The sequence below is a fragment of the Thamnophis elegans genome, chromosome 4, assembly GCF_009769535.1.
Source record: "Thamnophis elegans isolate rThaEle1 chromosome 4, rThaEle1.pri, whole genome shotgun sequence".
Taxonomy (NCBI): domain Eukaryota; kingdom Metazoa; phylum Chordata; class Lepidosauria; order Squamata; family Colubridae; genus Thamnophis; species Thamnophis elegans.
The window spans coordinates 105090342-105116112 of NC_045544.1; the positions used below are offsets into that span (position 1 = coordinate 105090342).

The 25771-nt window shown below is 34.7% G+C and overlaps 1 protein-coding gene across 1 annotated transcript in view; it reads left to right on the plus strand.

Moving 5' to 3' along the window:
- EML6 (EMAP like 6) overlaps window positions 1-25771 on the plus strand; it is a 122538-nt gene that overhangs the window by 80720 nt on the left and 16047 nt on the right. The window contains exons 23-31 of the mRNA XM_032215432.1: window positions 935-1087; window positions 2452-2583; window positions 3730-3818; window positions 4849-5025; window positions 5969-6170; window positions 7174-7300; window positions 22177-22255; window positions 23009-23138; window positions 24272-24370. Coding sequence (XP_032071323.1) covers window positions 935-1087; window positions 2452-2583; window positions 3730-3818; window positions 4849-5025; window positions 5969-6170; window positions 7174-7300; window positions 22177-22255; window positions 23009-23138; window positions 24272-24370 — 1188 coding nt within the window. The remainder of the gene's footprint in view (window positions 1-934; window positions 1088-2451; window positions 2584-3729; window positions 3819-4848; window positions 5026-5968; window positions 6171-7173; window positions 7301-22176; window positions 22256-23008; window positions 23139-24271; window positions 24371-25771) is intronic.

Here is a 25771-nt window from a genome sequence, read left to right on the forward strand (position 1 = left end):
GGGCAGAACAGTTGTCAGCAACACATCCAATATCATCACACTGATTGGAGTCAAGGGTGACTCACTCCTGGCTCCAATTAGCTCTTGGAGACGTCATTAGGCTAGGGACTCACATACCTTTTCCTCCCTGCACTGTGAATGTTTACATGTTATGTGCAATTAAATCATGGCAACATCTAATGTTTGTGTAGTATTATTTTCAGCAGACTGTGTTTGTCTATTGTTATGACTTAGATGAAGTTCAGAGCACATTTTATGACCAATTCATGCAAAACTCCATGTAATCCCAAGGGGTTCACATACTTTTTCTTGCAACTGTAGTTACTAGAAACTATAGGGATACTCTGTTACTCAACTGCTTTGAAACTCATTGAATTTGGTTTTCAACACATTTTGACATAAAAAATTTGTTCCAGTACTCATTGTTTATTTGGTACTCAATGCACAATCTATTGGCTTGTTGGTGGCCTTGTGACTCACTACATTTATTCCTTATGGAAAAAAATTGTTTGATAAACATCATTTTTTATACTCATTGCGCCTCCTGGAACCAATTGACACCAGGGTTGAAAAGTTGATGTTTTATGGGTTTGCTTATGAGTAAGAAATGAGATATGGGATGAAGAGATATCTGTTTAACTTTTATATGGACTTTGGAAATCATTTTTTTAAATTTTATTCTTTCTTTGTTTTTCTTTTTTCTTTCACTTTTTAATCTTGTTTTATTTTTTTCTCTTTATCTAATTTAGTTTGTATTAGTTTTTACGATTGTAATTAAAAATTTTAATAACAATTATATTTAAAAAAAACTTGGCTCTGTGCCCACCACTACTTCCATTTGTGTGATTGTGTGATTGAGGAGTCTTTGTTGCCCCAAAATTTCATTCCCTGGTCTCTAAGATTTAGGCACATACTTTCTCTGAACATTTTTTAGGTGGACGATGCTGTGCCTTCTCCCCTGATGGGAAAGCCTTGGCAGTTGGATTGAATGATGGAAGCTTTCTGGTTGTGAATGCTGATACTTTGGAAGATATGCTTTCTTTCCATCACAGAAAAGAAATGATATCTGACATCAAATTTTCTCGAGGTCAAAGTGAACTTTTTATTATTATTTTAAAATCCTTTAAAAGAAAATGTTGGAGAGGCAAGGAATATTTGTAAAAATTAATATACCATATATACTATATATGTTTTTATGTGAGGTTAAATTTGCGTTTTAAAAGATATGTCAACCTATGATAAGACATTATTTCATGATACGGAGAAACTAAGCAAGCTTAAACATCCATCTCTTATAGTCCATTAGCATGAGGGCCCTCAACTCCTATTTTATAGTCCCAAAGGATCCATAGATTATAGTATCAAAATTTGGTAGCAGTGTAATGTAGCAAACTTTCACAATAGCATGCAAAACAGGTACATTAAAACCCTGCATTCATTCTGTACTTGAAACTGCTCACCTTGACACGAACATTTAAAAAGTATCAAGTATGCCCCTTGCATCACCCATAGGCCTAAAAATAGTTTTTTTGAAAAAATAAAATAAAACGAGCTTTCAAGTGAGAAAAAGAAAAAACAAGACTTGGTGCAGTTGTTTCTATTTCTTAAACTCTTTTCAGGCAATTTATGGACCTCCAAATGTTGTTAAACATCATCTTTTGTCGCTCCTGCAGACCTAAGGCTGAAGGATGCTGGGTATTGTAATTCAGCACTATGCACAAAGCTCACTTTCTACACACCAATAATAATTCATTCTTCTTGAGGTTCTTTCTACATTATCATTGATTTTTATCACAACATTTTTATCGTAACATCATTGCACATAGAAAAAAAGAGTTATTTTCTTTATTCTGCATCAGCCCCTAACCATAAAGACCCTCCACCTGAAATCCCCCACTCTTTTAACTTCCAGAAGGCCTTAGAAAGCTGGCTCTCCCCCAGGGTTTGGGATAGAGTGAGGTTGCAGCCCAGTGATTGTGATTTTTTTAATATATCAGGAAGGGTTGTTTTGGGGCAGAAGTAGTTTGTTTTGGATGTTGGTTTTTATTACTTTGTTGTAGGCTCTCATCAGCACTGCTATGAACAGCCCAGAATTATGGCACATGAAATATAAAAATATTGGCAGACCTGAAGGAAACTGAGAGTTATAATAAAACTTGAAGAGTAAAAAAATATCATTGGTTCCTTTACTATATAGACTACAAGCTGTTATAATGTTATAAGGAAGGCATAATAGTAGCAAAGAATCTTATAATTTAGTCTCCAGAGCAAGAGGTGTGGGTGTCCCTGATTCTATCATTTCAGTGGTACTAAACTAATCTATTGGAGTCTCTCCATCTGCTTGCTGCTTTTTCCATAATAACTGGTCTCAATTCCATAGCGATGTTTTAATGCATTCTTCACAAATATCTGGATTTATTTAAATAAATAAAAAAATTAAATATTTTTCAGATTCAGGAAAATACCTGGCGGTGGCTTCCCATGATAACTTTGTAGATATTTACAACGTACTTACCAGCAAAAGAGTTGGAATCTGCAAAGGAGCATCTAGCTATATCACACACATAGATTGGGATTCAAGAGGTAAAACACAGCAAAAGAAAACCTTTTATTTATCACAGGTCTCTTTGAACAGCTCTTATAAGGTTTAAAAACATTGTAGAAGATTGTGTATTTTCCTTAATTTGTGATGAAAAATAGAAAAGTGTAGTTCTATGAAAGTTTTAAAGTCTAAAACCGTAAAATTGCTCATCTATATTTCATCTTATCATAATCAGGATAGAGTTCTGTGGATTGTCTGTTCTAAAAAAAGGCTACAATTAATTAAAAAATGGATGAATGTATATTAAAATAATACAAGATAAAGAGTACTCATTATTTCCCAATATGAGTATGAAATTGGCTTGGCTTTGCCAGTTAATACTGTATTAATCAACCCTGTGTTTATCAGGCTTATAATTTGTCTCTTTTTTTAAAAAGCTGGTTTTCCATTATATGGCACGTGAGCAATTATTTTATTCCTGTTAATAAAGAAAATCTTGAAAATTCAAAATTGCTCTGAAATTTGGAGAACAGATTCTTTAGGGATCAACAGGACATCAATTATCAGAGTCGTTTGCTGAGATGGAAGATTATAGAAATCAAATAATAAATAAGTAGGTAGGTAGATGGGTAGGTAGGTAAGGTAAAGGTAAAAGTTCCCCTTGCACATATGTGCTAGTCGTTCCCGACTCTAGGAGCAGTGCTCATCTCCGTTTCTAAACCAAAGTGCCAGCGCTGCCCAAAGAAGTCTTCGTGGTCATGTGGCCAGCATGACTAAATGCTGAAGGTGCACGGAATGCTGTTACCTTCCCACCAAAGTGGTCCCTATTTTTCTATTTGCGTTTTTTATGTGCTTTTGAACTGCTAGGTTGGCAAAAGCTGGGACAAGTAACGGGAGCTCACCTAGGGGTAGGTAGATAGGCAGGCATTATAAGCATGTATCTTCTGCTATAAATTTGCAGTACTCCTACTCCCGCTCCCTCCAGTTTTCCTTTAAAATGTAGAATGAAGCAAGGAGCATTGTCCATTGTTCTAAAAATGTTATATTTGGTCTTACCATTGTCCTCTCTTGCTGACAGCCTTTATAAGCCTTCAGTAGATAGCTTGTAGCCAAAAGTAAGTAAATGTTCACCTTCTGTGTCAGAAAATCTGTTGAGTCTGATTTCTGTAAACTTCTTTGTGTTCAAGGGAAGTTACTACAAGTCAATTCTGGTGCCAAAGAACAAATCTTCTTTGAAGCTCCAAGAGGAAAGAGGCATATAATAAGAGCCACAGAGGTAAGGAAAAATGAAATGAATTTATTTTATATGTTATTTCACTGCTATCTGTTAGAAAAAGAGTGGTCCAATGCGCAGTTTGTTTTCTGCTTGGTATACTTTCTAAAGGTTCTGTTTCATGCAGTAACTCAAGATATGTACATAAATGCTGTAAAGATTTTGTAGAGATGGGCTAAAGAACTTTTCCTTTTTTAACCATAGCACATTCATTTTATATCAACATAACTTTCTTTCTGCTAAACATAATTGCAGTAATCTGTAATTATCATTCAAGGCACAGGTAGTATTTTAGAATGGTAACTGCATTTGAATGTTGAAAGCATGCTATAGGAATTCTCACTAAATGGCTACCATAGATAAGGGGTGAATTCACAAAAATGACATGTTGAGTGGGATCAATCACAAAACACTTATTACTACAAAGAGAACTGGTAAGACTCTCTCTCTCTCTCTCTCTCTCTCTCTCTCCCTCTCTCTCTCTCTCTCTCTCTCTCTCTCCCTCTCTCTCTCTCTCTCACACACACACACACACACACACACACACACACACACACACAGGAATCTAGACACTCTTCCAGATTAAATATTGGGTAATATTCATCATTTCTATTTTCTAAAATGCATTTGAAATCCAAAGGCATTATTATAAAAAGAAATTATACTGAAATTCAATTGATTTTCAAATTGATTTTACTGTACCAATTATTTTTTAAAAGTCAGGTAATAAAGAAAGCCAGGCAAGTGCAAGGGATATTTGCAGGCATCCTTTTGCTACCCTTTTTTTCTTCTTGTCTAACTTGTGGAAAAAATATAAATATTTCCTTAGCACATGGAGACAAGCATTTGATGTACTATCAAGATATGTGGGCAATCATATTATGAAGCAGGGAATCTAAAAAATCATATTGGACCATTCTCCTCTTAACTGGAGATAAGTTGCTTGTGCAGTTGACAAGCTATTGAAAAAAATAATTCCATAAAAATGTGCTTACAGTTTATAATGTTGGGGTTTTTTAATATTTGATTTCAGATTGAAAAGATGGGATGGGACACCTGGACATGTGTTCTTGGTCCTACTTGTGAAGGAATTTGGCCAATGCATAGTGATGTCACTGTTATCAACGCAGCTTCCCTTACTAAAGATAGCACTCTCTTAGCTACAGGGGATGACTTTGGGTTTGTAAAATTCTTCAGATATCCAGTAAAGGTAATTGAAATATTTTTCAAAAGGGTCAGTGGAAGAATTATGTACAGCAAGGAAAATAGAAAATAGGAATTTTATACATTTGGAGATTGATCAATTAAGCTTGGTGACTTTTATCTAAAGTATCTGTAAGGAAGAGCTACCAGTGTACTTCTTGTTGTTAGTTGTGAAGTCGTGTCCGACCCATTGGACCCCATGGACAACATTTCTCCAGGCCTTCCTGTCCTCTACTATCCTCTGGACTCCATTTAAGCTCACAGTTTACATGTACTCCAAGACAAAATTTAAGAAAAGGCAGTTTAATGGCCAGAAACATTCTGGTAATAAGTTTTCAGTAAGAGTTGGTTGAAGGGTTTGTTTCTTCATTTGGTAGTCAAAAACGTATGAGAGGGTCTCCATGAGTATCAAAAAAAATCAGTTTGGGCTATATTTATTTATTTGGTTTGATGCCAACTGTAACTGGTGTGGATGTCTGAGACTAAAAAGAAAATAACTGATTTGGATTTTTGCCAGAATTTCTATAGCATTATATATAGTAATCAGTTTACAACCATTTGCTTAATAATGGCTCAAATTACTGACAGCTTTAGAAAGAGTGTTTAATGGCCCGTAAAGCATATCTGACAGTCACAAAATTTCACACCACCACCATCCTGTGGACATGTGATTACAATCTGGAGGCTCAGCAACCTGCGTACACAAGTGCATTATGATCGTGTGATCACATTTGCAATATTCTTTGCCACCTTTCCCAGAAAGAAAGTCAGTAGGGAAGCCAGCAGGATTGGCTGCAAGCTGGTGCTGCCTGCTGAGAAGACTTCTCTTGAAGGATTTCAGATTCATACATACTTGAATTTCGGCAACTTCTGAATTTTTGTAGAAGCAGAAGGCATGGTCCATATTAGGAAAAAGAGACCACTGACCATATGATTTGCCTGTGTTACAGGGTCAGCACGCCAAGTTTAAGAAGTATGTGGGTCATAGTTCCCATGTCACCAATGTCCGGTGGTTACATAATGATTCTGTGCTGTTGACAGTGGGTGGTGCTGACACTGCCCTGATGATCTGGACTCGAGAATTTGTTGGAACCCAGGAAAGCAAGTTAGTTGACAGTGAGGAATCAGATACTGATGCAGAAGAAGATGGAGGTAAAGGCCCTTGCTTTTGTCTATAAAAATCATTCTATACAGGAGGCTTGTTGACTAACTAGGGCATTTTTGTACCTTAGGCAAACATATATTAATACTATTTGAACTGATTCATACCATATATGAAAGAATCCTGTTTTTCTAATGTTTTCTCAAATGAGGACTATATGAGGACTATAACAACATTATACTTGTCTGCAAATATTTAACAGTAATAGATTTGTAGTAGATACAGCCCTACTTACAAATGGCTGCCAAAAACATCATGTGTATGGCATTTAAAAACATTGTTTTACTTGTAGGTGGATTAGCATGCTTTTCTACTATTTTAGGGATAGCTTTGTGCAGCCCGAAGATACTCCTACAAATAAATATTATATTATAGGCCAATGTTTTGACATATGCCAGTTTCATATTGAATTTGCTGTATGCAATGTATGTTTTTAAATGAGTGACATCGAGAGAGCTGGCAAGTACAAAGAAACATAACTGAGGTTCTGGTTCTCAGCACCACACAGTTGGCAAAGGAGAATACAGAAGCTCTTATTCTAAGGAGCATATCATTTTCTTCCAAATTTTTCCATATTTAGGAATATGCCAGATTATTTCAAAACATTTAAATAATTTTTCAGTTGCCTCACATAAGTAATGAATTTTCTGATTTCTTTACAAACATTTACATATTACTTGATGCTGGAAATGTAAAATAAAAGAATCTTACCTTAAAAGCAAATAAGATCATGGAAACTAATTGCAAATTAAGGAAAAAAGATATATATACAAAACTAACTTTTATTATGTAGATAATCTACACAAAATAAATCTATGACACAAGGTTTTTTTTAAGAAATCATTTTTTTCCTGCAAACGTAATATTTTAAAGCAGTAAAAACACTGGCTCGGGATACCATAATCTGTATTTAATTGGTTCAAATATATTTTCCACACTGAAAAATTGGAAGTTCTTAAACAAGTATTATGATCTATTTCACATGTATCCAAGGTTATGACAGTGATGTTGCACGTGAAAAAGCAATTGATTATACTACAAAGATCTATGCAGTGAGCATCCGAGAGATGGAAGGCACAAAGCCACACCAACAATTAAAGGAAGTTTCAGTAGAAGAAAGGTATGTTATGGGGTATGCCTCCTTGGGTAGAATGAGTCAACAAGTGAATTTGGGAAAAGATGCACACTTCAAGTCAGTGTTGATCAAATGCCTGGACTAGCCCCTATAATCTTCTTGGCAAGGTTTCACGAGTAGTTTGCCAATGCCTGCTTCCTAGAACTGAGTATGTGTGAGTGACCCAAGGTCATCCAGCATGCCTGAGGCAGATCTAGAATTCACAGTCTCCCTGTTTCTATCTTGGCACCTTAACCAATACACCACTGAATAGTTTTCAGTGTACTAATGCTTCCACAATACTCTGAATCATAGTTCATTTCATTTTCAAGATTTCAGGTATTTCAAGATAGTATGTTCAAAGTGCTAAATTGTTTTCAAAATATCTTTATGCATATATTTTATAATTTTGACCCTGAAATAGGCTGCTGATCTGTTTGCTTGAAATCACTACAGTAGGCAGTTGTCTTTCGGGGCAATTTATCTAACTTTACATCTATAATCTTACTTTACTTCAATATTGTTAGGCAATATTATTAATATTTATCTGAAAGAAAATAGCTTCTGGTGATAACCTTAGGATTACTAATATAACAAATGCTAATTTTAAAAAATTCCTCTGTACATGGTTGGCTTTCTAATGTTAAGTTTACACTTATACTTGTTTTTAACCTTTAATGCTATATTGTAGATCTTTTCCTCAGCTCATGAGGGTTACAGCTTTGTAGGATTGTCAGAATTTATTCTCATGTATTCTTTTAACAATTCTACAAAATTTTACCATAGATTCTGTTTCCTTGTGCTTTCTGGAATCCTCCTTGTTCTGATTGAAATGATAGAAAAGTCAATAATGAGTACAATTTGGAAAATACAGCATTGTTTTAACCAGGAAAAATACAAGTTTTTTTTCAATTAATCATAGGGAATGTATAATATGTGGAAAAAGTTTATTTTATGTTTATTTTTTGCTTTAAAGCATATATATGATAAAGGAAATATGTTGGACTATGGAACATTTTATGTGCATGTGGAGTTTATTGTTGTTGACTGAAATAAATACATGATTGAAGTTAAGCCACTGTGAGACTAATTGTTTCACAGGTGATTGAATATTGAATAGGAGCTAGAACAAAGATATACAGTCCTTGTTTATCAACTACCTTGTTTAGAAATTGCTCGCAGTTATGATATTGAAAAAATAATTTTACAATCAATCCTTGCATTTACAACCTTCCTAGGTCTTTAAAGCAAATGAGAGCTGAAGTAAGATTTTAAGCAAAGTTGCAAAGTTTCATTTAGCAATTGCTTTACTTAATAACTAAGTTGCCAGTCCTAATTATAGTAGCTAAATGAGGATTACCTATATCAGTGGTGAGTTTCAAAAATTGTTCGAACCTACTCTGTGGGTGTGGCCTCCTTGTGGGAGTGGCTTGCCGCCCATGTGACCGGATGGGAGTGGCTTGCCGCCCATGTGACCGGATATGAAGATGCTGACAACACTTGTCAGAACCACCTTAAATTACCTCACACACAGCATTGGCATGCATAAGAATATGATGTAAAGTTGTTTTTTAAAAGGCATCTTTGGTTTGCATTAAAACAACTTCAACACACGCAATGTTCTGATTGCACCACAAACGCAGTAGTCATCCTTACCTTTCACAGAGGCACTGAGTTTTATAACTATGAGCATGATAGTGTAGAATAATCATATCCAAGGACCAGTGGTGGGTTTCAAAAAATTTTGGAACCTCTTCTGTAGGTGTAGCCTGCTTTCCGGATCCACTGATGGAACCTCTTCTAACCGGTTCAGTAGATTTGACGAACCGGTTCTACTGAATAGGTGCGAACTGGTAGGAACCCACCTCTGACCTATATGTGTCCCCTTACTTATTTAATTTTTTCATAGACAAATGTATAAGGAATTCTTGTGATAATATTACACATATATTATTTGGAATTATTAAAATGGATGTCCTTTGCTATGTAGACAATGCCATTTATTGGTTGAGATCCTGATTCATTTGCTGTGAATGTCAGATTGTATTATGCAATGAAGAGTACAGATCAGAAAATTATTGCATCAAAAATCAAGGTAGTTGTGCTTGACAATGAAAATGCAATGAACAATTGCAAGTCATGCATAAAGGGTGAAAAAACAGAGCAAGTATGTGAATTTATTTACTTTGGTAGATAGTTTCTTAAACATGGGTAAATGGATGGAGAAAATTTAAGATATACAAATACTTTACAAAGAGAGGATGTGGTCTTTTACAAAGAATGGGTGTTTGCTGAAAAAAACTGAAAATGGTTATGTATGGGGAAAGTGCCCACTTTGTTAAATGGAAATTTAGTGAAAATTGCATATCTTAGGAGAAACATAAATACACTAGAAACAGATAATTTAAAAAGAGGAGATTGACATTCTCCAAAATACCAGAGGGCAGGGCAAGAAGTAATGGGTGGAAGTTTGTTAAAGAGAGATCCAACCTAGAAGAGAAATATTTGACAGAACAATTAATCTATGGAATAGATTGTTACTCAGAGTTGTAGGTGCTCCATTACTGGAGGTTTTCAAAAATAGGCTTGGAGAACCATTTGATCAAAATGGTATAAGGTGTTCTGCCCTTGAGCAGGAGATTGAATCTCAGGTGTTTTCCAGCCCTGTGATTCTATGTTCTGTGTGTGTGGTGTATCAAGGAGCAATGAAGAATAGGAGTGGAATGAAGGTGGCTTGAATACAAAATTGAGTGACTGGTACAAAATAAGTATATTGACTTGTGGTTTGTCAGATAAGGAGAATGAATAGAGATCAAATTAAAAAAAGAAACATATGAAAGAAAAGTAAATAGGTTGGGAGGAAAAGGAAGAGAGAGAAAATCATCATGGGGTGGTGTTGAAGAGATCCTCAACAAAAGATAGGTGAAAATTTTAAAGAACAAAAGAAAAAAGTATGAAGCAACACATGGACATTTATTTATTATTAGATCTTTATCCCATCTTACTTTTATTCAATTCAAGGTAGCATACTCTCAACTCCCATTTTCCCCACAACAATGTTGTTAAGTGGGTGGGCTGAAAAAGGGATTAGTCCAAAGCCATCCAGATGACTTTCAAACTTAAAAGAAACCTAGAACACTCAGTGATTTCTGCCCACCAACACAGCCACTACAACAACTGGCTTTCTTCTACTAAACATGGTAGAAGCAAGGATGCTTTGTAAGAGTCAATTTGTAGAGAATTATGATCAATTTTTACATACATTTAGTGATATTTTCTGTTCTCAGTTCATGGTTTTCATTTTTTTGTTTACTGTTGCCTACTTTTTGTGGTATTTGCATAATGTGGCTAAAGGTGATCATACAATAGACGTGTTTTCCTTCTGATAAATGTTTAGTGATTGGCCATACTCACTATGGCAAACAGTTACTAAGAGTGCTCATTTCATGCTCTCATACCTCCTAATCTGCATTCCAGCCTAAAATAATGGTGACCTGGTGCTACCAATGCATTAAAGTATAGCAATTTATTCTTCAATTTCTTCTGAGTCTTTTTTACCTGATAAGCATCATTTCACAATAAATATCTGTCAAGGCAGACAAGGCAAGGCAAAGAAAGCAAGCCATTTTACTTCTGATATATATGCAAACATAGACTATTTCATATATGCTTGCTCAAGAAATAATGATTAAAGTAAAGCAAAGATAAATATTTAATTAAATTGAATTTATTCAATTTGATATGCCTGCTGTTGGAAGAGTTTCTTCACTATTGTTTGTTTTTTGCTCAGGTCAAAAACACCAAAAGTCTTTGTCCAGAGTTCAAAATTTTATTAGCATCCAAGGCAAAAGTGTTAATTGTGGTTAGCCCCTTACAAGGGTACAAAGTCATTTGATAGTCAAATGTAAAAAGCTACCGTAATATGTAGATATTTAGTTCCAGAATTTTCAAATTGTAGTTTTCTGTATTCTGGATATTTTATAGACCTTTGTCTTTTCCATGATTGTTTTTGCAAAATAATCATTCATCCCGGTGTCAAATAAAAAGACATTATGGATTGTGTTTTTATTGAAAATGTATTTGAATTGCTTAATTCTGAATTTTGATGTAATGTTTTGTGCTCTCTAAGTTGTAGGAGATGTATGCACAAACATGTACCATTTACAATTTAGCATGGAACAACACATTTCTGAGACTTTGTTACAGACTGTACATGCTGATTTAAACATATTTTCATGATTTGTTGTTCAGTGCCCCAACTGAGATTACAGATTAATTCCACACAATACCACTGCTACTTATGGCAAAAATGTATTTCAACTTTACCTCCTCTAGAAGTAAAGTTCAATTATAAATTGGAAAGATTGAAGTAAAGGAGATATCAAGTATGCCAAACGATCTGAATGCTAGCTGAATTATGAAAATGTTTTTTTCAAAAGATACATCAAGCAAGTGGTATATCCTAAAATGATTGTAACTGGGGCAAAAGTTCAATAAGCATAATGGTTCAGCAGAAATTTGTATTCAAAATTTTCTCATTCAGATACAGTATTGTGACTAGTATTCCAGCTTTCTCCAGTCTGGTTCCCACATTTTATAAGCCACAGTGTAGTTGGATGGTTTCTTATTTCTTTGCCAATATGTATCCAGATATGTTTCATACTTTTTTCTGTTCAGGTTGTCCTCCTACAATAACAATTCCTTGCATCCCTTATTACATACATACGACACACATATTGTCAGGCTGCATCTAAGCATAGATTGAAAGTCTTGTAAGCTGTTAAATAATGTACATTTATTTAAGATAATTAACAGCTGTTTTTCTTTCCTTCCCCCATCTTTGTTGTTTTTCTTCTCTCCCTCCTTCTTTGGCCCGTATCTCCATTCTCTATATTTTCTCTTTCTTCTTCCTTTTTTTCTTGTTCTTATTGGTTCTCTGTCCCTTGCTTTTCCATATAATTTAGGAACAGGGCCCTTATCAAAGGAGTCACAGGAACAATTTTGTGGTGTGGGAATCCTAAGAAAAATGCTCCCACACTGTGGGGTAATTTGATCAGTGGTGGGACTGTCCCAGAGAATTCAGGACAATTGTAAGCCATATAATCTTATATTTGGCAAATTTGATTGAATTGGGTCTTGGATGAGAAGCAGTGTTTTGCAATGAACTTCAATTCCTTTAACCCAAGCACGCTAGAATGGTGATAATGCTTCTAGTATCTATAGCTGTTTCATATTATTAAAATGTGAACATTGCAGATGGCTGCATTTTGTCTTTTACTAACACTTGAATTATATGCTATGCTTGCAGCATCTGTTTGTTTGATCTGCATGACTGAATGGATTAGTGATTTGTATCATAGTTAATATAATAAGGACCTTTAAACATAATGTTAAGTATATAAGCAAAATACAAATCCTTTTCTTCCTTCTCCCTAAAAGCATGACTGCAGGGAATTTTTATTTTTTGGCAAGTGTGCCATAAATCTGTACCTCTCAGAATTATATATAACCCTACTCTCAGTGCTATGGCAACATAGTTTTGCCTCTAACCAATTGTGCTAGGAAGCCAGGAATTTTTGAGAAGCACACGTGCATTAGTATATTTCCATTGCCAGCTCCTAAATCTTCCTGTTTCATTTCAGGAGCAGCCCAGATTCTCTGTATTTGGTTCACTTATAAAATGCACAGTAATTACATTATCATCCAAAACTGTACAATGCCTTATGTTATTATAACCGTGTTATGCTGCCTGAAGATAAGAGGGCTATCCCACTTTTTGATATCTTTTCTGTTGTTTCTGATCCTAACCCCTAATTTATTGGCTGATCTCTCAGAAGGGCTCCTGCTTTATATCTTTGTCTCACAGCTCAAACACTGAGGATGGACTCAATTGTGTAGACTTGTTTCATTTGCCTATGAATTCTACATGCAGAAGATGCTTTCATGGGAGATCTTATTCCCCTCCCCCCCATGTTTCCAGATTAATCTACTTTGTGGATATTCACATTGTCTACCCTTTTTGAAATGAATCTGCACTGCAGAGAGAATTCCACTCCAAAACAAATATTTGACCAGCTACTTTCCTCTGTGAATACCCTGATTTACAGTGCAATATGGGCCTACTCACTTGATGCTTTCTAGAAAGGAATGTTAATCTATCTGTAGGTACAAACTTTGAGCATAACCTTTTCCTGCCACCCCCCCCCCCAAAGAATCCATGTTATATTAACTGTCCCCATTCTATTGCTAGAAAGACTAAGATGCATCAAGCTGCAGGTCAAAGAATGTCTGTCTTTTGTCTGTTTAACTTCATTTTTATATGCATTAAATATACACTCCCTTTGGCATATGGAATAAATACCAGGCACAGGAGGACCTTTCAATCTCACCATTCAGTGTATAGATATTGAGGGCACTGAGGATATTTCTCATAACAGGAAGGAAGACAAAATCTCTAAAGAAGGAAAGTTAGTGGTTGATGGATGCTTAGATAATTGCAAAAGGATAAACAGATGGGTGGCAAACAAGTCAAATTGACAAACAGACAGATGAGCAGTTTGCTTGATCAAATTGATTTTCAAAACCATTAGACTCAAGCCAGGAAAGTATTAATTTAATTACAATTTTGTAATCTTGGTCATATGGAGAATCTGAAGAGTAGACAGTAGAATCATATTTAAATTGCACACAAATATTCTGTTTTCTTATCTGGAAAAGGAAGACATATTCATATATTAAATAATAGATGTTAAGTTCCAGTAATAACATATTTCCTCGATGAATTCAGAAAGCATCTTCTCCATTAAAAGGGTTTCTGTTCTTTAAAATCTTCTTTAAAATATTTTAAATGTTAGTATACAAGAAAAATGATCAAAGTCCACAGTAATTAGGATGATAGAATTTGGGGTTTGGTTCTGTTTAGATGACTTGATTAGAATGTTATTTCATGTTCTGTCCTTGTTTAATAAAGTCACTCCCCTAGGAGATTATAAGATGATATGATCTTACTGTCTTGCACTCAAAAATACTTTAAGTTTTCAGGCCCTCATGCCAATCACAGGCTATATACTGTATTCACTGATTGCAAACCCTGAACTACATCCTCATACAGTATGTGAGAGATGCCATCTCAAGCTCAGTTACAGATTTTTGCAAATCTTTTCTCTTCTGGATATAAAATAATTTGGAACATTAGGGGGAAGTGATTATTTCACTCAATACTCCACTGGTCAGACTACTGGTCAGGGATATTATTTGAAAATTATGTCAAACACAATTAGTCAACATTTTTGGCTGGCAATAGGTTTGGAATTTTGGGAGCCTGTGATAAGCACATTTCCAGAGTAACTGCCATAAGAGACCTGCCTCTTCACAAAATGGCTGCCATACTGGACATAATCAAGTGCTGAACATTGATTTAATAAATATAAGCTCGTTCCCAGTATGCAATAAATCATTCCTGTAAATGCATTTCTGCAATAAACCTGCAATAATTCCTACAAAAACATTACTACAAATAAATATTACACTTCAGATTATTTTTTGGGTCTGCATCTTTCAAAATTTCTATTAATGTATTATTTTAAATTAGAAAAGTCTCTTTAAAACAAACGGAACATGGAGTCTGATAGGTACCAAGGACTGTATCTGCTGTGGAATGGGACAACTTGCTGTGGCCAACTCGCCATGGCTGACTCACCACTGCCAACTTGGAATAGCCAACTTGCCATGGCCAACTTGCCATGGGACAATTTAATGATTCATTTTAATTATTTAAAATAAATAAAAAATATTTTAATTTTTGTCATTCATATTTCATTCTGTCCCTTCTTTTGCATCCTTTCTTTAATGATTCTATTCTGCCATTTCTTTGATAATAGTGTAACTCTTGTCCCACAGTAACGTGTCTCATGACAAACTGACCACTGCAACGTGGCCATGGGAAGTTGGTCATGGGAAGTTGGTAATGGTGAGTTGGCTGTGATGAATTGTTATAGACCTATCTGGTGAATATCCCTTCCTCCTCAGGCATTCTTCCTCTTGTCTCCTCTTTGTGGCAGAATAGTCCACTGTGAAATCTGTACCAACATATCTTGAAACATATTTGAATTTATGAAGTTGTCGTACTACCCTCACTCCCAAAACAACAATCCTCTTCAGCTCTGATGGTAGATTAATGAATTAATCTGCTTTTCTGCTTGTTTGTATTTAATTTGAAGCATAATGATACATAATAATAATGGATGGAATATGCATTTTTTTTAAAAATTAAACTATACCTAATATCAGCATACATTAGTTTCATTATATCTTTTTATTTCCTGTTAAATTGAATGTTGGCCACCAGGATGGATTATTTGAAACAGGATTAATCATGTAGTTACAATGGTTAGGAAGTATATTTCTTCCAATGTCAGACTCAGTAGCAAGCATCATCTGAATAGTTGCTAGGGAAACAACCAGGAATATAATTAAATATATGTCCTTCTTTGTGGAATTTCCCAAAACATTTAGTTTGCTACTTTAAGAAAAAAACCTGCAGGAATAGGTAGGCTTGTAATATGGTCCAGGTTGGCTTCTCCTGTGATATTTATTCACAAATTATTATCTCTGGTATATAGAGAATGAAGTAGCTTGAAGAAGATGCTTTATTATTTTGAGTGGTATTTTTGTACACATAGTATTTTAAGGAAATTAATGGAATAAAGTTCTCTTATAATTTCTATCACTGCAGTGTTCATCCTAAGGAGAAGTCTCATCTTTACAGCTGAGTGGGACTGTAGTGATCCTGGCTCAGCTGGAGCAGTGTGCATGCTAAGGGTTTTTTCACAATTCTGCTTCTATATGCTAAGAACACGGAGGTACAAATGTTGTTCAAATAAAAATGAATATAAACTGAACATAACAAATCATCACACAGGTAGCCAGTTTGATCAGCAAATCAGAAAACAGTGACATTCCTGATAGTTGTGCTTAATGCTGCGGCTGGAAAGAGTTACATCAATGATTTCAAGTAATGTTGTTAATGGCAAGCATTGATACAATAGGAGCTTTAGGCAAAGAATGCATGTGCTTGTGTTTTCAGAGCTGTGACTTAAAATATTACAATTAAAGTTTCATTGTGATCTCGTGATCATTGGCTATTGATTGTCTCATCCCATGATCTTGTAGGACTTCCAAAGTGTCATTTGGAAGGACAAGAGACAAGTAAAAATCAGAATGCAGTTCAGGCGGACAGCAACAAAAGACAGGAGAACCCAAAGTCAGCTATATAGTTAAATCAGACTCAAGGTGTGTTCCATAGCAACAGGGTTCAAGGTCAGGAATATAATCTGATTCCAAAAGACAATGAAAGATAGAGGAGAGTGTAAGGAACTAAGTCTGAAGCAACTGCTCTATGGACAGTCAGCTCTTTGTTGAATCGAGGGACAGCTAGTTAGCCTAGATGACTTGGTTCTTCTAGTTGATGACTTAATTATACTAAGTGGTGCTACAGCATAAAGATTATGCCAATAATGTCCTTTCTTTTGAAAAGTGCTTAAGCAAAGCATTGTATCCCATTTGTAATATTTTTATGCTTTCATTTTTCTTTGAATAACATTAATGTTACATTCAAAAAAAAATGCATTACTGAAAGAAAACATTAATAATTCTATTATGTTTTAACTTGCTTTCCTTTGGAGGCAGGGAATTGTCAAGTAAGTATAAACCATACCTGAGTGGAAAAAAAATCTGCTATAATATTAATTATTAAATTATTTTCTGATATATTCTGTTGTTCTTTGGGAAAGAGAAGCAGTCTATCCAGCCATGTGGTGCCATTTCAGAAGTAGGTGCCATTTTGGAAGATGGCATCCACCCTGGAATGGCACAAAACATGCCATTCTCTATAAAGGAAGCATGCATGGCAGTTCATCCACTTCTGTTTCCCAAAGGCGATCTCGAAAAACATAAGTGGACTGAAGGGACCCAGGGGGCAGGAAGCATAGCACAGGGTGGAGAAAGCCCTAGGAGGCCCTGGGCAGGTCATGTGTAAGCTAAAGAGATGCTACAGTAAAGGCCCAGTGCTGGGCAGGCCTCCCAGGGCCCTCCCCTTTGCTTAATTTAACAATCGTAACAAAGGGAGCAGAAATTGTGGTTGTTAAGTGAGGCAATCACATGGGCACTTCACTTAAAAATGCCATAACTTACCATCGTAATTCTTGTAGATCAAGGGCACAGTAATTTTGAAAGATTAAATTTTGGTGAAAATGTTTTTGAAAATATTGGAATTAAACAGACAAATGGACCTGATGTTTTATGGCAGTAAAGGAATATTATTTGTTTAACGTTTAAAAGCATAGACAATTGATGGATTTTACAAAAAGATAAAAGAAATATGAGCCAGATTGTGACAGTAACTGTAATTATGGAGTCTGGTGACTGCATTTCCCCTTGGTTAGCTGTGAAAATGAGGTTTATTTTTAAAAATAAATGTAGTTTTTCATAATTTCATATATGCTTGTGTAAATGTGCAGGAAAAATAGCCTTGTAACATTTATGTATTTCTTGTAAACCATTTCCCTTTCCCCCTACTTGAGATGACAAGTGGGTAGGATAAAATTTGCATGAGGACAAGAAATATAAAGCCACCGGAACATATGAAATTTAATTGCACACAGAAAACAAATGTATGGGGGGAAAGAATAGAATATGGGAAATTAAAAATAATAAAGATAGAAGAATTGCCGTATTTTTCCGACTATAAGATGCCCCCAAGTATAAGATGCACCAAGATTGTGAAGAGTAAATTAAAAAAAAAAAAGGTTTTGCCCTACTTAGCCTCCAGGAGCACTCTGCAGGCCTCCCAGACCCTCTGCACAACCCATTTTTTTGTGAAAAATGGGGCATATAGAGGGTTTAGGAACCCTGTAAAGTGTTCCTGGGGGCTGGGGAGGGCAAAAATGAGCAAAAAAAGGCCCATTTTCCATAAAAACGCCGCCTGCAGAGAGTTTGGAAGGTCTGCAGAATGCTCCTGGGGGCTTGAGAGGACAAAAATCCCCCTGTTTGTGTGAAAAACGGGCCAATTTCCACTTCTTTTTGCCCTCCCCAGCCCCCAGGAGCATTCTACAGGTCTCCCAAGCCCTCTGCATGCCTCATTTTTTGCCTAAAAGGGGCCCATTGTTTGCTCATTTTTGCCCTCCCAAACCCCCAGTAGCACTTGGCAGGCCACCCAAACCCTCTGCGCATCAATGTTTGTGAAAAATGGGATGCACAGGTGGGGTTTTGGGGAGGCCAAAAATGCTGAATTCACTATATAAGACACACCCAGATTTTCACCTTTTTTGGGGAGAAAAGGTGCATCTTATACTCCAAAAAATACGGTATATCAGAACAGTAGCTTAGAGCTCTCATTTTGTAGTATGTTAGTGAAACTGATGTCAAATGAAGAAAGAAAATTATAGTTAAAGACAAAGTTTCTGGATAATCCCCTTGTGATGCAAGACATAACCTGAACCATCTGAAAGGCACTAAATTGGGGAAAGAAAGCACTATACCATGACAATTGAAAATTGACTCTTGATGCCATTAATAAGTTACAGCATACACATGTATTCAGAAGTAAGTCTGAGTACCTTGTATAAGACTTCAGTCACTTTCCACACAGGACAATTTTCTGGTCAAAGGAAAAATAATCCTGGGAATTTTCTCTTGTAAGCCATAAGTGCTTGTAATAATTTTTTTATTCATTTAGAATTAAAATGAAACCATAATATAAACATAGCCTTCAGGAACAATGAGGCTTATTGAATAAGCACTCTTGCTAAATGTATGGCATTTTATGAGGGTGGTTTTGGGACTGAACATAAGTCACCATTTCCTTTGTTTTATGAAACTGATTTCTTAAAATAATGCAAGGTTATGGACAGTAGAGATCATATATGATGGGAGATGTGCTTCCTTCTAATATTCACTTAAAAAAACACCTTCCTATCATCTAAAGCAATACATTGGAAAAATATTCCTGTTCTGTTCCATTGCATTGAATTTAACATTCCTTAAAGATCATTTCATCCGTTCCTTATTTAACATCCAGTCATAATTTCTTAAGCATTCTCCTGAATTTCTCAAAAACAGTTGTGGCAAATGTATGTTTGAACATGCTTGTTTCATATATTCTCCATGAGTTATGATTTGCTTCATTACGTTGCCTACTGCCTGTTTAGGTTTCCCTCTATCTAATATGTGAAATGATTTTAGAAGAGAAAGCAAATTTTGATACATTTGGAATCATTTCTATAAACTTTATTATTTATGCAATATACTAAAAGTATATGGGAAGCATTGATGAAGCTTCCTTTCTTTTCCTTTTCTTTTTTTCCCTTTTCCTTTTCCCTTATCCCTGCCCTATTGGATCCTTAGTGCAGACTTTGCCCCAAGATGTCAGGGTATGACCTTTCTGAGTTTATGGATTGGTGCGTTCTTTTAATTTTTATTTTAGTTTTTGCTGGCATGCTTCAATAGCATGGCTGTGTGTTACAAGGAATGAACAGTCAGTTCAAAAGAAGCTTGTGCATGAATTACTCTAATGGTCTCATTCTGTTTTTCTGAACTATACTAAGTTTCTTACTTGGCTTTATTTGCTGCTTACAAGGGGATCAAGGTAATTCTTTCAGTGTTGAAGTATTTTGCTAAAGCTTAAAGTGAATATATTTGTCTTGCCCGAGTTGTAATTGTTTGGTTTGTTATTATTTTTGGTATACTATTGCTGCACTTTTAATATTTAACTAACATAAAAATATTACCTGTCCTATTTACAATTGAGGTTTATAATAGTTTTGGATTTCAAAACTAACTTCTCTACTCAAGTTTATTGTTTTTTAAAAATGTTATCTCTAGAGGTTGTAGTCATAAACTATGACTTTTACCTAGCCATGTATATGAAGGCTGCCAGACCTCAGATGCAGAAATCTAGACAATACAAAATGTCAGCAAAGGGGTAAGGGGTACAGGAGAATTCATAACTTCCCCGGCTTGTTGCAGTTTTGATATGGGTTATACTATTTGTAATAACCCATTTAACTAATATACAGGTAGTCTTTGATTTACAATCATTCATTCACTGACTGTTTGAAGTAACTATGGCATTGAAAAAAGTGATATGACTGATTTTCATACTAATGTTTGTTGTAGCATCCTCATAATCACATGATCAAAATTAGAGCCCTTGGCAAGTAGCATGTATTTATGACTGTTGTAAGTTGAGGGTAAAATATCATGAAATTGGTTTTGCTGTACATTAAGAATCTCATAGAATTTGGTTTTAATAATATGAAACTAAAAGATTTTAGATATATGTTTAATTCCAATTTATTTATATATAATAACTTATACATTATAAAATAGCTTGAATAACTGAGTAACAAAATTGGAACATGTTTAAAGCTAACCAGATGGTTTATGCCTTTATAGTTAATTTTATGGTTGAATGGATTGGTATAATTAGTATTTGAATTACTCCCAAAACAAGAGATTTCTGTTTTTTTGTAATTTGTAATAGTACACTTGCTAATAGTAATTACCATTTTATCAACATCAAAATAAATAATTAAATACTCTGAATAGATATTATATTAAAACAAAACATTATTATTAGTACTATTATTAGTTTTTTTTAATGTCCCATTTGCTATGATTTGGACATAATTAGGATTACTAGAACTGGGCAGAATAATCCAGACAACTGCTAGCAGGAAATATATGCTATATACACTCTTCACTCTTTCCCACCACAAAATTGTGATTTCATTAAAGATATTTTAACTTTTTCCTCAACTGCAATGTGTTAAAGATTGTTTTTAAACTGGAGAGTATCAGAGCAAAGGAAAAAGTTGTGTCTTTGTTGAACTGAAAACTAAACTCACTCCAAAGTAAACAAATAAAATAAAAAATGCTTCTAACTAGCCCAGGTCAGATTTCTAATGTCATTTGGCATCATCCAGTCACTGTTGAAGTGATATGAAGCTTATGCTCTTTACGGTTGCAATAGCACACTGGTGGTTGGATGACTACAGAGGACAATATAAGTGACCTGCTATCCTTAATTAGTATCTTCATGGCTTTAATTTCAAAATAATGTTGCAGCAATGGCTGTGAAATTTAGGACTAAATCCATGGAGAAACCTATTTTTAGGCAAAATTGGTTTCTATCTGTAAAGTAGTAGGTTGTGGTCTACTTTATCAAATGCTTTACTGAAGTCCAAGTAAATTATAACCGTAGAATTTCTTTGGTCCACTAATTTTGTCACATTGTCAAAGAATGAAATAAGATTTGTCTGGCATGATCTGTTTTTGAATATTTGAAATAGCATGAACATTCATTTCAGACTCAGTGATCTTGTCATTCTATGCTAAGTGCTTGACAACAACAATATGGACACAGATGCCAAAGATGTACCTTGTTAATATTCTCCAATTACTATTTAGGAATAATTCATATTTACATTTAACACAAACCACAAGTCTATAGTGCTAGCATTCTTTTTCTCCTGGATCCCGGTGACTCAATCTCATTCTCAACCCATGAGTAAAAGAAGTTTAAATCATCCTTAGCAGCACTGAAATTAAAATAGTGTTTTCCCCATTATGCTAACGGCATCTTCCGGCATCTTAAATTGCTCATTCCTTGGAGGGAAGTCAGCTAACTACAATAACAGGAACAAAAATCAATTACGGCAGGATAGGAGACCATAGTAGGACCTTCTAAAACATATTTCATGCTGGGACATTTTCCAGCATATTCAAGGATGGTTAGAGCAACTCAGAAATAAGGAATGGCCCATAAAAGGCATTTTTTTCCATTCACAGGCGATTATCCATTATTTTGTTACACTTTTTTTCAGGCCACCAGTCAGCAGAGCTGCTCCTCAACCCGAGAAACTACAAAAGAATAATATCAACAAAAAAAAGAAAGTGGTTGAGGTCAGGTTTAATACTTTGATATTTTAATATTCTTTCTAATATCGGTTTACTTTTAATTATTTTTTTATTTATATCCTGCCTTTATTATTTTACAAATAATTCATTTGATGCTTATTGCTTCAATTCCACCAATTTTATAGTTTTTAAAACTTTATCAATTTTAATGTATGTTGGTATGTTAACAAGCTAGCCAAATCTGTTAATTGGCACAGCCTGTTAATGCTTGTGTTGCCTGGTATAGGGGATTAAATTTAATCCCATACCTGGTACATGGGATTAAATGTAGGTATATACTGTAAAGGTAAATATAGGTAAATTATATAAATATAAGTATATAAAAAGTAACCGGAATGATACAACCAAGGAACAATTTATTTTCAGAAGAGTAAATTCTGTAATAAATTAATGTAGTATTGTCATCTAAACTATCCATATTTTCTGATATTCTGTTGCTTGTATTGTGATTTAAGTATGCTTCATAAGAGAATATTTTAAATTAATGCTTTGAAACTTTATATCTTTAAGTTGGAGTTTTAAATATAGCCTTTGCCTTTCTTTGTTCATTGATTGAAATTACCATGTTCACATTCTACACACACAAACACACACACACAGCATCAAAACTGTTTAGAATTTATTTATTTTTAATTAAGCAATGGCTTTCTTCATCTGCAAAAATGAGTACACTTAAATGTGTCTATGACCTTCCTTCCTTCCTTCCTTCCTTCCTTTCTTCCTTCCTTTTATTTCCAGGAACTGTGTTTAGATCATGTCTTTGGATATCGTGGATTTGATTGCCGCAATAACCTTCATTACCTCAATGATGGTGCTGATATTATTTTCCATACTGCAGCAGCATGCATAGTTCAAAATCTCTCAACAGGTAATTAAAATAAAATAAAAATTACCAGTTGCCTTGGTTGGAAAAACAAACAGGTTAGGTACTAGATGCCAAGGTGTTCAAATGAAAGCACTGTGTGAATTCCTTTGGATATGTAAAGCATTTGTAAGAATAGTCTTCGCTGTTTTCTTCAGCATTAGGTATATATTTGTAATGGAAGCAAACAGAATGGCCTGCAAGCACCAGGCATCAATTATGGGATTAGAATAATAAAGGGAGATATAGGCAGTTCTCAATTTACAATCTTTCATTTAGAGACCATTCAAAGTTACAATAGCACTGAAAATAGTGTCTTACAATGAATCATCACATTTAAGTCTGTCACAGCATCCCATAGTCATGTGATTAAAATTGAGGGATTTGGCAATGTCCCAAAGTCATATGATAGTCATTTGCTACCTTCCCAACCAGCTTCTGACAAGCAAAGTCAATGGGGGAAATAAAATTCATTTAATGACTGTGTGATTCACTTAACAATTTTGTTTAACAACCTTGGCAAAAGAGGTCATAAAATTAGGCATGACTCACTTAATATCCGCCTTGCTTAGTAATGGAAATTCTGGTCCCAATTGTGACTGTAATTTGAGGACTACCTGCATACGTTCCTTTTCATCTGCTATCATGTTGTATGATATTATTGATCCATTGTGGTTTAGTACTGTCGCATCTCAATGACAATATCTATGAAGATGGCAGTGGTTGTTTGCTTGAAATCCTCATGTATATGTAGCACAGTCTTGCTTTGGAACTGAATTGTTAAGGAAATTATGGATGTATATTAATGTCTGCCATGAGCAGATGTAATTGCTGCCACTGAAGCCCCTGGCTGCCATTCACATTGTTTCCTCCACCCCACCAGGTATGGCAACCTTCATGCTGGGTTTCAACAGATAATTAGCAAAATCTTAAGCAGTTTTTTTTTATTTTAAGAATCTAACACTGTCTTTACATTGTGTTTCAGCTACTTTGTACAAATATAATATATAATACAAATATTACTATTCTTAGATGAATTGATTTTGTGAAATAGACTGATCTGAAAATGTCCTGCTTTTATAGTTTTTGTTTATTGGATATTTAAAAATTAATCCTTTTTTTTCTTTTGAACTGCACAGGAAGTCAAAGTTTCTACCTGGAACATACAGATGACATCCTCTGCCTAACAGTCAACCAACACCCAAAATATAAAAGTATTGTGGCCACCAGCCAGATTGGTAGGTCCATAGTCAGTTTAAACTAAAAGATTTTAAATAATTGCACAGATTTTCTGTTTGCATGTTGGAATGTGAAATTGGGCAATGGAACATTTATTATTTTTTCTTCTTCTTCTGCAAGAAACAAATGAAGTAATGTACAAATTTATTATAAATCAATATAAAAAAATTACATAAAGCAAAGCATCTATATTGAAATATAGCCTTTTCTAAGGTTTCAGGAAACAATTTTGCTAAAATTTTAACTACTTTGACAGGTGGTAATTAATATGGGTAGAAATGTTGATAATATTAAGAAGCTGGCTCTGTTTCTAAGCTATTATTCAGGAAAGGCTTTGTGATAATGTCTATCTAAAACTCTGGGTAGCTCTCAATAAGGTCTCCAATACTAGGTCTTTCTCAAATAATTGTTCTCATTAAGCTCTTACAATGTAGGATACATTTCAGTTAAATAGGAACCCTGGTTGGTATGACCACTATTAAGAAGTGTGCCAATGTTTTTTTCTTATTGCGATTAAGTAAAAAAATGGAATTGATTGTAAGAAAAGAGGTTGGTGGGAGAAATCATCCCTGTCCTTAATTCTTGAACCAATAAAAGCGGTAAACACTTCCATATGTATCACTGTTGGACTTCTTATTTGCATAATAGGATACATCAGCACAAATCTTTTTTTTCTATAACAAGCATTATATTAAGACACATAATTCGACAATACTTTTGCTTGTTTTTTATATCCATACTCATGTTGTTGCTATTGTTTCTTTTTTTTTACTTCAATATTTTTTTCTGGTGCTGATGTTGAGAACTTCAGCATTAGAAACCTAAACTTATTTCAGCTATTGTTTTTCCCTGATGCTTCCATATTTGTCATTGCCCTCATCATGCAGGTAATATGGCAGAATTTCCAGGTAAGGATTCCTCCTTTCTGAATTCTTGTCAATACTGTTATCATTCTCATGCTCATTTGTTGTATCTGCGTCACTTAGAGATACAAGGTGAACATCAACAAATCAACCCTTTCTTTGTGTATTTATCCATAAATATTTCATTTTAGGGTTTATCATTTCATGGAGTCTAATAACTCTGTCCAACCTTAGGTCCCATGCTATTGTTACAGTTCTGGGGTACCTTTGTTGTTTTGTATATATTTCTGTTTCTGGAATTTAATGGGTTAGATTCCCAAGAGGGGTGATGCATTCCAGAGGAGTAAGAGCCATTTCAGTTCAGATAGTTTGTCTGAGAGAAATAAGGTGAAGATAGCTCCTCCACAATAGTCTCAAAATATGTTTAATGTAGATAATAGGATTTTCAGTTTGTGAGGATTTGTCTATGCATATGGAACAATAAATATCTATGGAGATTCTCAATCGTTCAGGTCATGGTTGTCCCAAAGGTGCTTT